Genomic DNA, 13624 nt, shown 5'->3' with positions numbered 1-13624 from the left:
GCGAGACGTACAGAGATCGTGACATCATCGTTTGATGACGGCCGTGGCCTTTTCTTAGCTGATTCGAGCTCTACCACAAGGAAACCTTAACGGGCATTTGTGTGCACCAGTCTAGTTAACCACCTCCCACTTCTAGTTTATCACTCTTATCAATAATGTTTTCCGCTTAAGCAATTCTACCTGTCTCTTACGACCGAGTTTTAATGCTGATTTTCCTTCAAGGAACTCGGGTATTCTGTGCCAGCTGGTTCTAAAGTGTAATTAATCAATTAAAAATAGTGCAAAAACGCAATCAGGTGAGTGAAAAAAACATGCTAAAAATGTGTGTATGGATGCTGAGAAAAGGTGTGAACAAGATCACTCGACCGTTTATTTGTCAGCTTAGAAAGCTGAGTAATGTTCGTTACAAAAATTTCTCTTATTATTAGTTTAGAGTATCATATACAGAGTGATTTCTTCTGACGTGGTTTACGGCACAGTTAGCAAAAGAATGTTAGGCTGACATAGTTCTTTTATTGTTCAAATTTAATATTTATTTATATTTTAAATACGTTGTGCCACTGTGTATCAGACTTGTAGTAGCATATCTACAGTCTAATTCAGTCAAAACTGAACTCAGGGTAGGTATATCATTATTTTTGGAGCCTTAACTGTGATATGACAAAATAATCAGAAAATTAACCATTATCCTTATAGGAGAAATATTACTGATTTAAGTTGCAGAAGGTGTTTGAAATGTCTGCCTTAAAGTTTAAAACACTTTTTCCGTCGACCACGTATTAACAGCTTTTTTAATGGACGATAACAGATACAAAATCGTTCATTAATGAGTCCAATTAATGCATGATTTTTCAATTGTTTTACTTTAATGCACGATTTTATCATAGGCAACCAAATATACGCTCATAGTTTTTCTATCTTTTTTTTAACTGTATTAGACAGACGGAAATAGACGTACTTTAATTACCACTAGGTTAGTTCACCATCCGTCGTTTCCGACAGAACTAACTGTCACTGTCATTGTCAAAGGTGCCTGTGATTTCGGTTTGCCGTGTTGCGTATACACCTGACAATTAGTTTTTTCAAACTTCTTAGGATAATAAACATTATTATTATGGACTACAGTCGACGGAAAAATTTTGTAACCCACTCTTATATTAATGAGCGATTAATACACTCGTTGGTTAAATAACTATTACTACTCATTCCCTACCGAAAAAATATAAATCAGTAAATTGGTAGATTTCTTTATTCAAATTCAATCATCTCTGGTTTTTGGCGGATAATTTAGCTGGACAGTCACGTGAACAATAAAAACTTTGCTAAACCCTGATTTTTGCAACTTTTGAGCACAGTTTTGGACAAAATTGCTTGTAAAACATATTTGAAATAAGAAAATTACTGTTTTAAGCACATTTTTGAAATACTCATTAAATTTCCTATCCCATAACACGAAAAACACCACACAATTTGATATAGTCAGGGAAAAAGGCGGTGTCAAAATTAGAACTGCCAGAAACACAGTATTTGTAATTTTGCCACTAATTGTAATTTACCGATCGAATTTTTCTGTAAATTACCATGGGTAATGTACCCATCACTAAAATGAAAAAATTATAACCATCTGACTCCATCTGTACATGAATAACTTAACATTGAAGCATCAATTTACAGGTTTCTGTAAACAGAAGAGTGCCGCTAATCGGCGACTAGTCCAACTAACTGCCGACGCCCGTCAGGACGCCTGCGTCGTCACTTTGACGCCCTTCCCGTGTAGCGGACGCGCGCGATGGACAGTGCGTCCCTCACCACCATGGATAAGGATGCCTTACGGAAGCAGATTGACAATCTGAAATATCAGGCGTCAATGGAACGCTGGACATTGTCCAAATCGATTGCCGCGTAAGTGTTTTTGTACTTTTTTCCAATAATAATTAGCATGCTTTTATTGTGTCTGTATATTTGGTTTTATAGTAAGGGGGACCAAACCGTTCGATAGTCTAGTGTGGTCGTGGGATTATTTTTAGACTAGGGTGTCCAAACTTTAAATAAGGCTTCTTATGTTCGATGAGAATGTTTGTTTTTGTTCTACTATAGATTTTGGGTATTGAACGATTTGCCAGTGAAGCCGGCATTCTAGTGTGGTTTATGCAACAAATACCCGGTCAACGGCATTGAATTAGCATGTTTTCCATTAAACAAAGTAATTGTTAGTCTATATTATGTGGGTTTTAATCAACTTCATTCACAAACACTGTATTTGCATTAACATTTTTTTTTTTCAACTCTCAGACTAGAAAAATTTGGTATTTTTACAGGAAAACTAGTTACCAATTTAAGGATTTTTAGGTCAAGTTTGCATTTTGTCGTAAACCAATTGTTATTCTGCTGACAACTTGTCCGCGTTTATTGATATGCTAATAATAATTTGCAACTGTTTTGTTTACTGTTTAACTTAATACGGATATGAATTTACGTAAGCTAATCAAGGCGATAATTGTCCCTGTTTAGAATTGACAACTTTTTCAAAGATTCGATAAGCGTAGTTTAAGCAAACCACTTTTCCACGTAAAGCTAAATTAAATGTAGCCAGATCAAACAAACATGGCAACATTGTTCACTCATTTTCAATCATATTTTTATGTCTATACAGAGTAGAACCAAAACAATAATTTTTTTATACATATTTCACTGAATAATATATTTTTACATTTTGAGTACTTGAAGATTCTCTATTTACATTTTGTAGTCTAAATACATTCATACATAATTATGTTACTTATTACTTTAGAAGTCAAATGTCAACAAATTTCCAACGTATTTAAGACACCTAATGCTAATAAGTTGTGATTTAAATGTGACCAATCAAATGCAGAATGTTACAGTGAAATTAAAACTTGACTTAAGATTTTATAGAGGGTGGTCCAGTTTTAAATGTCAATAATGCACCCCTCGATAGTCCATAAAAAAATAAGTTGACATGCATTATGTCATTTTCCTGAAAAATGCTTCCTAAGGAAAATACAGTCCTTCAAATTTCAGTTTAAAAAATCGGTTTTTTTTTGTCATAACTGTCAGATCGTTGGGATTATGAATTACGTTCAAAGATACAAAATCAACCCAACCGAACTTAAAAATTGTCTTACAAAGTTTCCGGATAAACTGAAAGCTTTAGTGTTGAAAATAGACTTTGAAACTGTGAAAATTAATTTGAGAGGCTTAAAAACTGTCTTTGTAGTCAGTCGTCATACTGTTCAGATAAATTAAAAAACTTTAGTATTGAAAATTGACTAAAATCTTTGACAACTATTTCACACATTTATACCTTGAAAATCGACTTGGACACGTAACATTTTTTCATAATGTGAAGAAATTTCAATATTTTAGTCTTGAAAATAATCTTAAATAGAGGATATTGACATTCGGTTTATGAATATTCACTTTGAGACTTTTCAAGTTTTTTTACTTTGCTTTTCATTTTCTTCGAATTCTGGACTATTTTTAGTGCTTCAAAACTGCTTTCAGCTGGGAAAATAGAGTTTCAAGGCTTACGTCATCAAGTTTTTGACATAGCAGACTTAAATAACAATTTTTACATTCTTCATGGGCTTAAAAATGTCAAAATGTCAAATTGACACCAATGCTAAAAATTTAGACTTCTTTTAGTGCTTTAAGGCTGTTTTTAGCCTGAAAAATCCAGTTTTAAGACCAAGTTTTTGACTTATCAGGCCTGAAAACCAGTTTGTACATTGTCCATAGTCTTGAAAATGTAATTTCAAGCTTCATCACTATTAAATTGACTTCTACACACATCGGTGCAACAAATTGGAGCATTTCTAAGAAATTCGGACTAATTTTAATGCTTTAAGACTGAAAAATCAAGCTTAAGATTATCAAGTTTCAGACTCTTCAGTAATGAAAGTACAAAATGTTGGCATTAAATGCTACGATATAAGTCTTGAAAACTAATTTTTAAAAATAAAGAATTCCAAAATTTGGACTGTTACTAGTGTTTAATTGAATTCTACACTCGTTTTAGTCCAGGAAATTAAGTTGTACACCAATTAAAGAGAAAATAAACTTTCCTCTAAATACACTCTAGTATTAGTAAAGTCATTTCTAGCCTTAAAAGTCAACTTTTAGACTATTTTTAGTAAAAAGTAGTTAAAATTAGTCCGAAAACCCTGTTTTTTTTAACAATTTTCAGTGTCAAAAATTAACTTGTAAACCTCTCAGTTGATCAGATTTGAATCCTTTTGAATTATTTTAAAGTGAAAAATACTTTAACCTAAGTAGGCTGTGGTAATTGCCCCAGATTGGTAATAAACAAATTAAATAGATATACAGGGTGGAATTATTATCATGCAAGTTGAAATTTGCTGTTTCACTATTTTGCTGTATAAAAATTACACGGTGTTTAAAAGTTAGTTTGGATTGGCAAAATTGTTATAACAAAAAACAGTAAAACATTATTCTAATTTGTATATGGTGTCGATTTTTTAAACTGAAATTTGGAGGACTGTTTCTTCCTTAGGAAGCGTTTTTCAGGATAATGACATAATGAATGTCAACTTATTTTTTGAGTGAATTATTGGTACATCGTTGCTACTATCCATTAAGAAATCAAACTAATCAAATTCCTTCGCCAAACTATCGCAAATCACTTTTTCCAATTTTTTTAATGTTATACCTAAAACATTGCATTTTGATTTAATATTCGTTTTTGTTACAGAATGCGGGAATACGTGGAAGAGAACGAGAAAAACGACCCGTTAATCCACGCGCCCGACAAAAAGAACAACCCGTGGGCGGAAAAGGGCAAGTGCGCCATCATGTAGAACTTCCAATGTTTTGCCGTCAACTTATTTATAATTTCGTTGCCGTTTTTAATCGTAGCATTACTCATTTTGAAACATTCAATATTAAATAACAGCACTACTACTACTTTTTCGCGACAGGCAATGTTCGATTTAATCATGAACGTACCCGATCTAGACGATTTCGCACTTTTTCCATTCAACAACAAACAATGATGATGACGAGGAAATTTATTGTTACGGTTATTGTTATGTAGTTTAAACTAACTAAATACTCAATTATCGCTCGTATTTATGTAGTTCAGGGTGCGACTTTTTTTCAATCAACATAGATGTACACACACGTAGTGGGGCTGTATACTCAAATTTTTCAAATTGTTGGCAAACGAACCTCCCCATCAATCATGTCGTTTGTAGATTTAATACTACAAGTAGTTCTGTAAGGTAATAATTAATAATTTAAGGCTCTTTTGTGGTATGTTAACGACATTTAAAATTTACTGAATGGAAGAGTTTCAGTTGATTATTACAGGGTGGTTTACGCTGGTTTTGTCATCCTACTGCGAGATATTGACGTTTGAATTTTACACACAACCGCAACCTAACAACGTGGCCAATCGGCCAGTGTAAACCAGTATAACCAATTCAACTGAAATTTCATCCGAGTTTATTGTTTCGTATTTTTTAAATTCTTTCCTGGACTAGTTACTATACACTTAGATTTAAATGAGGTGTGGCATTCTAGTCAAGTAAAACCGATCTGTAAACCGAACCAAAACTATTTTTAAACATAAACGCACCCCATTCTGAAAATGTGACGTTGTTAAGAGAGATAAACCCTCTTAGTGTGAATGCAATCACGGGACGACTCTCGCCTTGTCACGTGTTTTTATTCCTCTAATTCCAAAATAATCGTAGGCTAAGTCTAGACCCTGTATATCCATTATTATACGGGTTACAGGGTGTTATTTATAATATTATAATAATAGATTAATGTTCGCTTTGCTATATAACTTAACCAAGTAGCGTTAAGACCATACAAGTTACCTTATTAAGTATTTAAAACTACCCAAAGTTGACATGTTTTGGCCTGCTCGGTCATAGCTCGATTGTGACATAAAATGGTGCGATATGTTGTATCAAAGTTTCGATCGTTTTCAGGTCGGTTTACTCTTTCTTATAATATTAATAATAAATTACGCTAAGGAATAATTCGTGTCTAATGTACTTTTATCTAATTTACGTACTGTGTATTGCTATGAATAAATTTTAGGGTAAATATACATGTGAGAGTAGCTTTTATCTTCCTCTTCTTCAAGTCCTTCTATTCGTTCTGAATATTGGCGATCATCCTGGATAAGAAGACTTTATTCATTATCCTTCTTTTTCTGTCAGTGTTAAGGTCTCCACACCATATGATAGCACCAGTTTGGTTGAAAACCTTTCTCTTTAGACATATTGGGAGTATCGATTTGAAGACGTCTTTTAGCTTACCAAAGGCAGCCTATGTCAACCCTATTCTACGAGCAAGTGCAGATCCCTCCCGATACGGATCTTATCATGTCCTAGATATTTATAGGCGGTTGTTTTCCTTACTATTTATCCACCTACTCTAACCCTACCACCAAGCACAAGATTTCAGTTTTGGTCATATTGATTTTTAATCCTACTTTTTTTGAGTTAACTTAAAATCTTTAAAAAACATTAAGGCTGCGTCGTTTATACTGCCCGCGATCAAGACAGTGTCATCTGCAAATCTGAGATGTTTAAATTTTTGCAGTTTATATTTCCTCCCAGTCTATCCTGCTATTGTAACATGTAACCATTGTCTAGGTCATTTTGTCACTGTGATCGTGATGTCACGTATCAGAGCTGTATCACGTTATGGGGTATGTCAGGTTTATTTAATGACGTCATACGTCAATTGTCACACTACAAATTTAGTAGTAGAGTCATTCATAGGTAGAGTGAGACTATACTTTGAACAAACGGTATGATTAACAGTTGAGTTAAACGAAAAAGACTGATAAAGTGATTAAAATACAAATATATAACTCACTAAATGAATACTGAATAACGTCAGTAATAAATAACATTTCTTTATTGAACCTATTCATACCTGATCAATTGCTCACATAACCTAACCTCAATCACTAGTGACATGTTTTATTCTTCAACACGAACACTCCCTCCAACTTTTCGGGCAACACTTTCGGCTTCTTTTTCGTCGATTTCATCACCTCGAACGTGGTATAACCGCAAAATTTGGTAATCTTTGTAATCGCGTACCGCACCATGCTCCCCCGCGCGTCTCCCGCTTCCCCATGCTCCTCCACACTGGTCGCGCTATTGCCACACCCGCAAATCATCACTCGGTTATTAATTTTGCTCAAACGTTGAGTTTTACTCGCGCTGCACTTGCATCCCAGCACCTTCTTCTTGGCCATTGATCGTTTAGGGGACGATGGACAGGAGGGAAGACACGTGCACGAAGTGGTCGAGTCCACAAGTTGCGCCGCTGAACGCGAGCAGGGTATACACGTGTAGGACGTGGAGGACTCTTTGGTCGCTGTGGTAAGTCTTTGGCTGGAGTTTGAACTTTTCGAATTCCTGTTAAGCTTTAGGACCGGATGGGTTTTCGGTTTGTGGGGATGATGGATGGCGGTGGAAGAAGTGGAACATTGACAACAGGAACAACAATCGTTAGAGTGATGTTTCAAACTGGATGCCGCAGGGACGCGATGAGGAGAGTGGCGATGTCTGGAATGTTTGGATCGCACGTGTCTCGGTGATTGGCGGGGCGTGGAAACGTGACTGCTGACCGATGATTTTGACGACACATGCCTGGGAGAGTGGTAGGACACGTGTCCACGATGAGAGTGAGTGGACGACACGTGTCTGGGTGAGTGATGAGATATCCGAGACTGTTTCGAAATTACACGTCGAGGCGAATGGGTAGAATGATGTGGGGAATGGTGAACAGAGTGATGCGGTAAATGATGCGTAGAATGATGTGGTGAATTATTAACAGAATGATGCGGGGAATGATGAACAGAATGATGCGGGGAATGATGAACAGAATGATGTGGTGAATGATGCGTAGAATGATGTGGTGAATGATGAACAGAATGATGTGGCGAATGTTGCATTGAATGATGTACTGAATGATGAACAGAACGATGTCTAGAATGACGTGGAGGATGATGCTCAGAGTGTTGTGAACTATGATGAGAAGAAAGATTTGAGGAATGTTGAGAAGCATGATGTGGAACATGGGGCACTGAGTGTTTGCCCCGATGGTGAGATGAATGATGCTGGGGTCGTCTCGAATGGTGCCGGTGTATTGAAGACTTGGCAGGTGCAATTCCAAGGGTGGCGCAGCAATGGGCACACCTGCACGGGTCCATCTCATCATAGGATGGTTCCGGAGCGCGCGCCTTACAATGAGTGCAACGACATACACGACGCTGATGATGGCTGCTTTGTTCCGAAACTTTGCTCGAGCCAGTGGACGGTAAGCTCTGTCGAGACTCCACCCGAAGCATCACCTCATGACCTGGAATATGTTCCTTCCGCTCGATAACATGTTTTTTCGGATGTGGATTAGAATGGACACTGTGATGTTCATTATGATGATTTTGTTGATGAGGCGTATGATGTGGATTAGAATAAACACTGTGACTTCCATTATGATGATTTTGTTGATGAGGCGTATGATGTGGATTAGAATGAACCCTATGATGTCCATTATGATGGTGTGTGTTGGACTGGCTATTGTGATTTCCATTATGATGATTTTGTTGATGAGGCGTATGATGTGAATTAGAATGAACACTGTGATTTCCATTATGATGATTTTGGTGGTGGGGAGTATAATGTGGATTAGAATGGTCATTGTGATGTTCATTTTGATGATTCGGATTAGAGTGAACACTATTATGTTCAATATTATGATGGTGTGGGTTGGAATGGTTACTGTGAGGCTCATTATGATTATTTGGATTAGAATTAACATTTTGATGCTCATTATGATGATTTTGTTGGTGGGGCGTATAATGTAGATTAGACTGGTCATTGTGATGTTCATTTTGATGATTTGGATTAGAGTGAACACTATTATGTTCAATATTATGATGATGTGGGTTGAAATGGTTACTGTGAGGCTCATTTTGATGATTTGGATTAGAATTAACAATTTGATGCTCATTATGATGATTTTGTTGATCCGATGATCGATGTGGATTGGAAAGAACGCTGTGATGTTTGCTATGATTACTTTGAGGATGATTTGATTTGCTATTATGATGGTTATTATGGTGATCAGAGTGTTCTTTATGGTGTTCATGGTGATTAGACTCTAGTTGAGAAACGGTATGATGTTCGTGGTGTTGCGACTCTGGTTGATGTGCGCTGTGATGATGTTCGTCTTTGTGAGGTTTCTCACTAACATGACTTCCATTTGGGTTTCGATTCAACGATTGACTATTGCTGCGGGCTTCTTCATGAGCATGATTTTCAGAAGGCTGCTTAGGACTATTCGATATTGCAGATAGATTATTGTGACCCGGATTATGATGTTCCTCATGATTGTTTAAATGTCTATTGTTACTCGATATTACGTGATGTTCCTCATTGTTATTTAGATGTCCACTATTATGTTCGTTTGACTTACTTTGATGATGGTCTTCTTCGAACAGACTCAACTTTGAAGGATCCCAAGTTGGATCGGCGGACGGTTGTTCCCGGTAAGTTCCACTCATCTCCTTGCTCGCCGTATCTACAGAAGGTCCCAAATTGACTTGAGGCTCTGGGGTTGTAAGGATACGCACTTCTGATTGCAAATCGTGGGTGGCGAGTTGCATTTCCGAACGACTGTGCATTTGAATTTCCAGCGGTGGTTCAGGAGTGTGATTATAGTCAGATTGGGGTTCAACCGAATCAGTATGTATGGAAGGAACCAAAGATTTGATTTTGACTTCGATTTCTGCGGTTTCCGTTTCGATTTCGATGGTTTTAACGCCGGGTGGGTCAGTTTGCACAGATGTAACGTGCGCAGCATCTGTAGTGGCAAAAGTGTCTCTCGTTGATTGCCTAATTATTAAAGCAATTGTTGAAAAAAAATTCTAGTACTTGATACCACATAAAAAAAAAACTACAGTCAAAAAAATCAGTAATGTTTCCAGGCTATTTAAGTTTATCAACTGACTGTATACCTAACGTACTGTAACTTTTCCATTTAGTGGTTAATTAACAGAACAACTGGTAAAGTTCTTACCGTTCAGTCTCAACTGAGGTGTTGACAAACGATGCTCTAGGGCTGAAATCAAAAACATTCTAGATCACTATATTACAGTATTGTCACGCCATACCTGACAGATTCTTCTTCAGAAATTCTGGATTCGACACTGAAACTCACTGAAGGATACTGCGGTGAGGCAGTCGATTCAGATATTGTCGATGGTGAGATCGTAGATGGCGTCAACGTTGATGATGGTGTCAACGTTGACGAATACGTCGATGATGGTGAAATTGTCGATGGTGATATAGTTGAAGGTGACATGGTAGAAGGTGAAATGGTAGACGACCGAGTCATTGAGGAAGATGTAAAGGATGAAGGCGATCTAGTTGAAGACATCGAAGTTATTGTGGGCTGTGACAGGATTGATTTTTTTGGTTTTGCTTCGGTTATTGCTTCGGGGGGACATTCGTGACACATTTCGAAGAGAGCGGCCAGACTGGCTAGAATCTGCTCGTCCACCGTTGGTCCTAAAACTGCTCCGTAGATATTAGGGCCACAAACGCAGTCCTATCGTAATACATATCTAAGTTTCACGGTTACCAAGTTATATTCACTTACTTTATTTCGTACATTAGGGTCATCTCCATAATTTTGCAGAATGCTTTTTGTACTGCTAACTTCAGATTCGTAGGCGGTATCAAAACTTCTGGACCTGGAGATAGCAAAACTGATACTTTCGTAGAGTTTCAAAAGTGCAATGTACTAACCTGGATACGGTAGGTGGGTTTACTTTGTTCCTGTTGGACTGCTCGCTTCTAGATCTGGATGGATTCCATTTATCTAATGCAATAATATGGGAAATTGTAGGCAATAGCTAATTTTTGATTGATTGTGAGTGAGTTTACCTGCAACTCTGCGCGACATTTTCGATCAGGTTTGTTAATTATTGTGTTTTTACTTTCACTGAATATTTAGCGTTAATATTGCCAAAAGTTGTCATTTTTTGTTGTGTCATCTTGATGTCTAACCTATGTTTTAATGTACAGGGTGTTTCAGCAATATTAGATTAAGTATGTAGTAACCCAATGTAGTATGTTTAAACCCAAAATGGGGCGTTTTGTTAAAGGCTGTTTAATTCGAGAAATTAGGTTTCTACTGTTTTGACTTATTTTTTACATTCTAACCAACCAACCAATGACAAATTCAATTAGCGTAGGCAACCAGACTAACTGCAACGCCGGTGACCTTTCGTACGTTCCACATACAAAAGGTATAGGAAAAGATGGTCGTATCTCTCTCCCTTCCTCTCTTTCTCTTGCACACGAATTGTATGCACAGAGAGAGAGTGGTCGCGGTGGCCCGTTCTACAAGTCGGTTCAGTTCACTCAGTCAGTGTGTCGATGTGCTAAACACGTAACCTGCTTTGATCAAGTCAGCTGTTCTTGTTTATTGTGTGAGACCGCTCCATATCGTAAATTGGTGCATCAGGATACTGTAGTGACGTCATGGATGCCACACTACTCTTCTAGGTAAGTGGGTTACTTCCGGTGCTACTCCATCTAGGGTTCAGAACGTGCACTATCTCTCAAGTAATAGTAAAAATCTATAGCTAATCAATTTGTAATGTTCGTGGTTAAAGTGAATCAAAATTAATACAATAAAACATTATTGACAGCTGACATTTTGACTGTCGAGACTTGGAGAAACATTAGAAAGTACCATCGGTCAAATCAGCAAATAGTAAATAACATATAGCGTTTATGTAGTATAATTAGATGTGAATGAAAGTGACACGAATCTTATTTTAAGTTTGCGATAATGAGGATCGAAAATAAACTTGACCTACATTATTTAAATGTCTATTTAAAAATTTTAGTGATTTGGGAATTATCTATTTTTTTTAATAATAATTTTTGCAACCATTTGATTGTCTTAAAAAGTTTTGATAGTTATGACATATGTGATAGTTGTTTAGTGACATCCTGACATCACATGGCTACTGTCAAAATTTGATTCATAGAGTGAATCTCCCCACCTATAAAGAATTTTGATTCTAATATAGGTGGGAAGATAAATCACCTAGTTTGACAGCGGTTTCGACAAATAATTAAATTTTTTAAGTATCAAGAATCAAGGGGATTTTTAAGACAGTTGAATTAACTCTTTTTTAGCATTTTGAAGAATTTCAAACTGTCGAAAATCACGTGGAATTGATCTAATTGATCTACAGATCCTATGCTCGAGATAAACATAGCTACAAATTGGAAAGTTTCAAAAATGTTTCAATGTGGGTCAATAAACAGTAATGCTGTTTATTACTTACTGTGTTGTAGAGCAAACAATCACAAACTACCTACAGATTTTCCCAAATGTTGCACATGTACGCTTAGTGTATTATTCTATCTCAATCTGGTTAGGAGCTATAATACTACAAAATATAAAAATGTTATTTTTTAAGTATCAATATCTCGAAATCAGATGTTACATCAAACATATTTGAAATCGTTTAGAGCATTGAAAAATCATAAAAATATACCGGGTGTTTGATTTAAAATCTTTTATAGAGATCTTACATTAAAATAGCAAGTGGTGAGGACCTTAAAGATGACTGGCCACATTTTTTAAACTTTCCTACTTTTGGTTGGTTTTCTTACATTAATAGATGTTTTTTGTCGTGAGACACATGATGATTTAAACCAGAGGTTCCCAAAGTAACGCAACACAAATTTCCATGATAAATCTAATCTACACATATGTTTTACCGACTTTTGGGAAGGGTAGAGGGTCCAACGGACCTAGCAAAATTCTAAAAGTATTCTATGAGAAAACAAAGTTTTGGAACCTCTGGTTGAAACAATGACCCCAATATGCTAAAATTTTCTAAACGTTTCAAAAATATTTTATTGTGTAACTTCAATTCAAAAATTAATCTTTTCAGAAAATTCAATTTACCTCCAGTCAAGTCGAAACATAATGCCTGAAAACTGCAAGTCGATGACTTTGAGGGACGCAAACAACAACACCTATCCCGCTCCCGTCAACAATAACATCAACAGGACCGGAAATTTACCCGGATCTAAATCCCGTAGTATCCAGGTGACAGCTAAAGTCCTGTTTGGCTCCGTTCACGCTATTAATCGGCTTAAGGAAGCCGAGAAAGCTGCTAAAGAGAACAAAAAAATTTAATTGTGCCGTAAGTATTTTTTTTGTTTAGTGGGGTGGAAAGTGGTACTTTAACGCACACGTGCGATTTGAGAATCTAAAAATGTCACTAGTTAGATTATACAGTAAATAATGGGGGTCGATTTTAACTATCTACGCATGGTTAACTATCGGTAATGTGGAGAAATTGTATTTTTTGTCCCTGTTTGATGAACGAAACTGATAATTATCTTCAGTGTATAGGTGTGTCACTTTCTATACTAGTCGGGTCACTGTCAAGGTCCATTTTGCCCGCTTATTATAGGTGAAAGTACTTTGATAAGTGTTATATTAGTCGTGTTTAAGTATGTAAATGTAAATTTCCATGCAAACTGAGCCATTTTACGTTTCGGTGAAGTGAATTTTG

The 13624-nt window shown here is 36.4% G+C and overlaps 3 protein-coding genes across 5 annotated transcripts in view; 1 reads left to right on the top strand and 2 right to left on the bottom strand.

Moving 5' to 3' along the window:
- The window catches only part of Cluap1 (clusterin associated protein 1), a 126125-nt gene that overhangs the window by 99290 nt on the left and 13211 nt on the right, over window positions 1-13624 (bottom strand). The gene's annotated exons all lie outside the window — the stretch shown is intronic.
- Window positions 93-6100, top strand: Ggamma30A (guanine nucleotide-binding protein subunit gamma-e). Its single transcript, XM_081995481.1, has 3 exons — window positions 93-296; window positions 1675-1902; window positions 4733-6100. Exons 2-3 carry the CDS (start codon window positions 1790-1792, stop codon window positions 4836-4838), a joined length of 219 nt encoding a protein of 72 aa, XP_081851607.1. The 5' UTR covers window positions 93-296; window positions 1675-1789; the 3' UTR covers window positions 4839-6100.
- Window positions 6897-11214, bottom strand: LOC145738607 (uncharacterized). 3 transcript variants are annotated; one of them, XM_081993695.1, is made up of 7 exons: window positions 10962-11197; window positions 10824-10896; window positions 10675-10768; window positions 10187-10623; window positions 10093-10134; window positions 9490-9908; window positions 6897-8373 (listed from the first exon to the last, which is right to left on the bottom strand). In XM_081993695.1, exons 1-7 carry the CDS (start codon window positions 10978-10980, stop codon window positions 6971-6973), a joined length of 2487 nt encoding a protein of 828 aa, XP_081849821.1. In that variant the 5' UTR covers window positions 10981-11197; the 3' UTR covers window positions 6897-6970. The 3 variants fall into 3 exon arrangements, with proteins under 3 accessions (XP_081849821.1, XP_081849646.1, XP_081849732.1); XM_081993520.1 differs by having other exon boundaries at window positions 6897-9908; window positions 10962-11214; XM_081993606.1 differs by lacking the exons at window positions 10093-10134; window positions 10187-10623; window positions 10675-10768; window positions 10824-10896; window positions 10962-11197 and having other exon boundaries at window positions 6897-9594; window positions 9647-9789.

The sequence above is a fragment of the Ips typographus genome, linkage group LG1 (assembly GCF_016097725.1).
Source record: "Ips typographus isolate SLU linkage group LG1, UJ_Ityp_2.0, whole genome shotgun sequence".
NCBI lineage: Eukaryota > Metazoa > Arthropoda > Insecta > Coleoptera > Curculionidae > Ips > Ips typographus.
Note: the sequence above shows the minus strand (reverse complement) of the source record. Positions and strands in the feature narration are given on the sequence as shown.

What these genes read in the sequence shown, in the direction of transcription:
- Ggamma30A (XM_081995481.1), top strand. Translation starts at nt 1,790, where the DNA reads ATGGACAGTGCGTCCCTCACCACCATGGATAAGGATGCCTTACGGAAG. An exon ending in TTGTCCAAATCGATTGCCGC is followed by an intron (nt 1,903 to 4,732) that starts GTAAGTGTTTTT and finishes TTTTTGTTACAG; the next exon opens with AATGCGGGAATACGTGGAAG.
- LOC145738607 (XM_081993520.1), bottom strand. An exon ending in AACCCACCTACCGTATCCAG is followed by an intron (nt 10,769 to 10,823) that starts GTTAGTACATTG and finishes TGCTATCTCCAG; the next exon opens with GTCCAGAAGTTTTGATACCG. An exon ending in ACCCTAATGTACGAAATAAA is followed by an intron (nt 10,624 to 10,674) that starts GTAAGTGAATAT and finishes GTATTACGATAG; the next exon opens with GACTGCGTTTGTGGCCCTAA.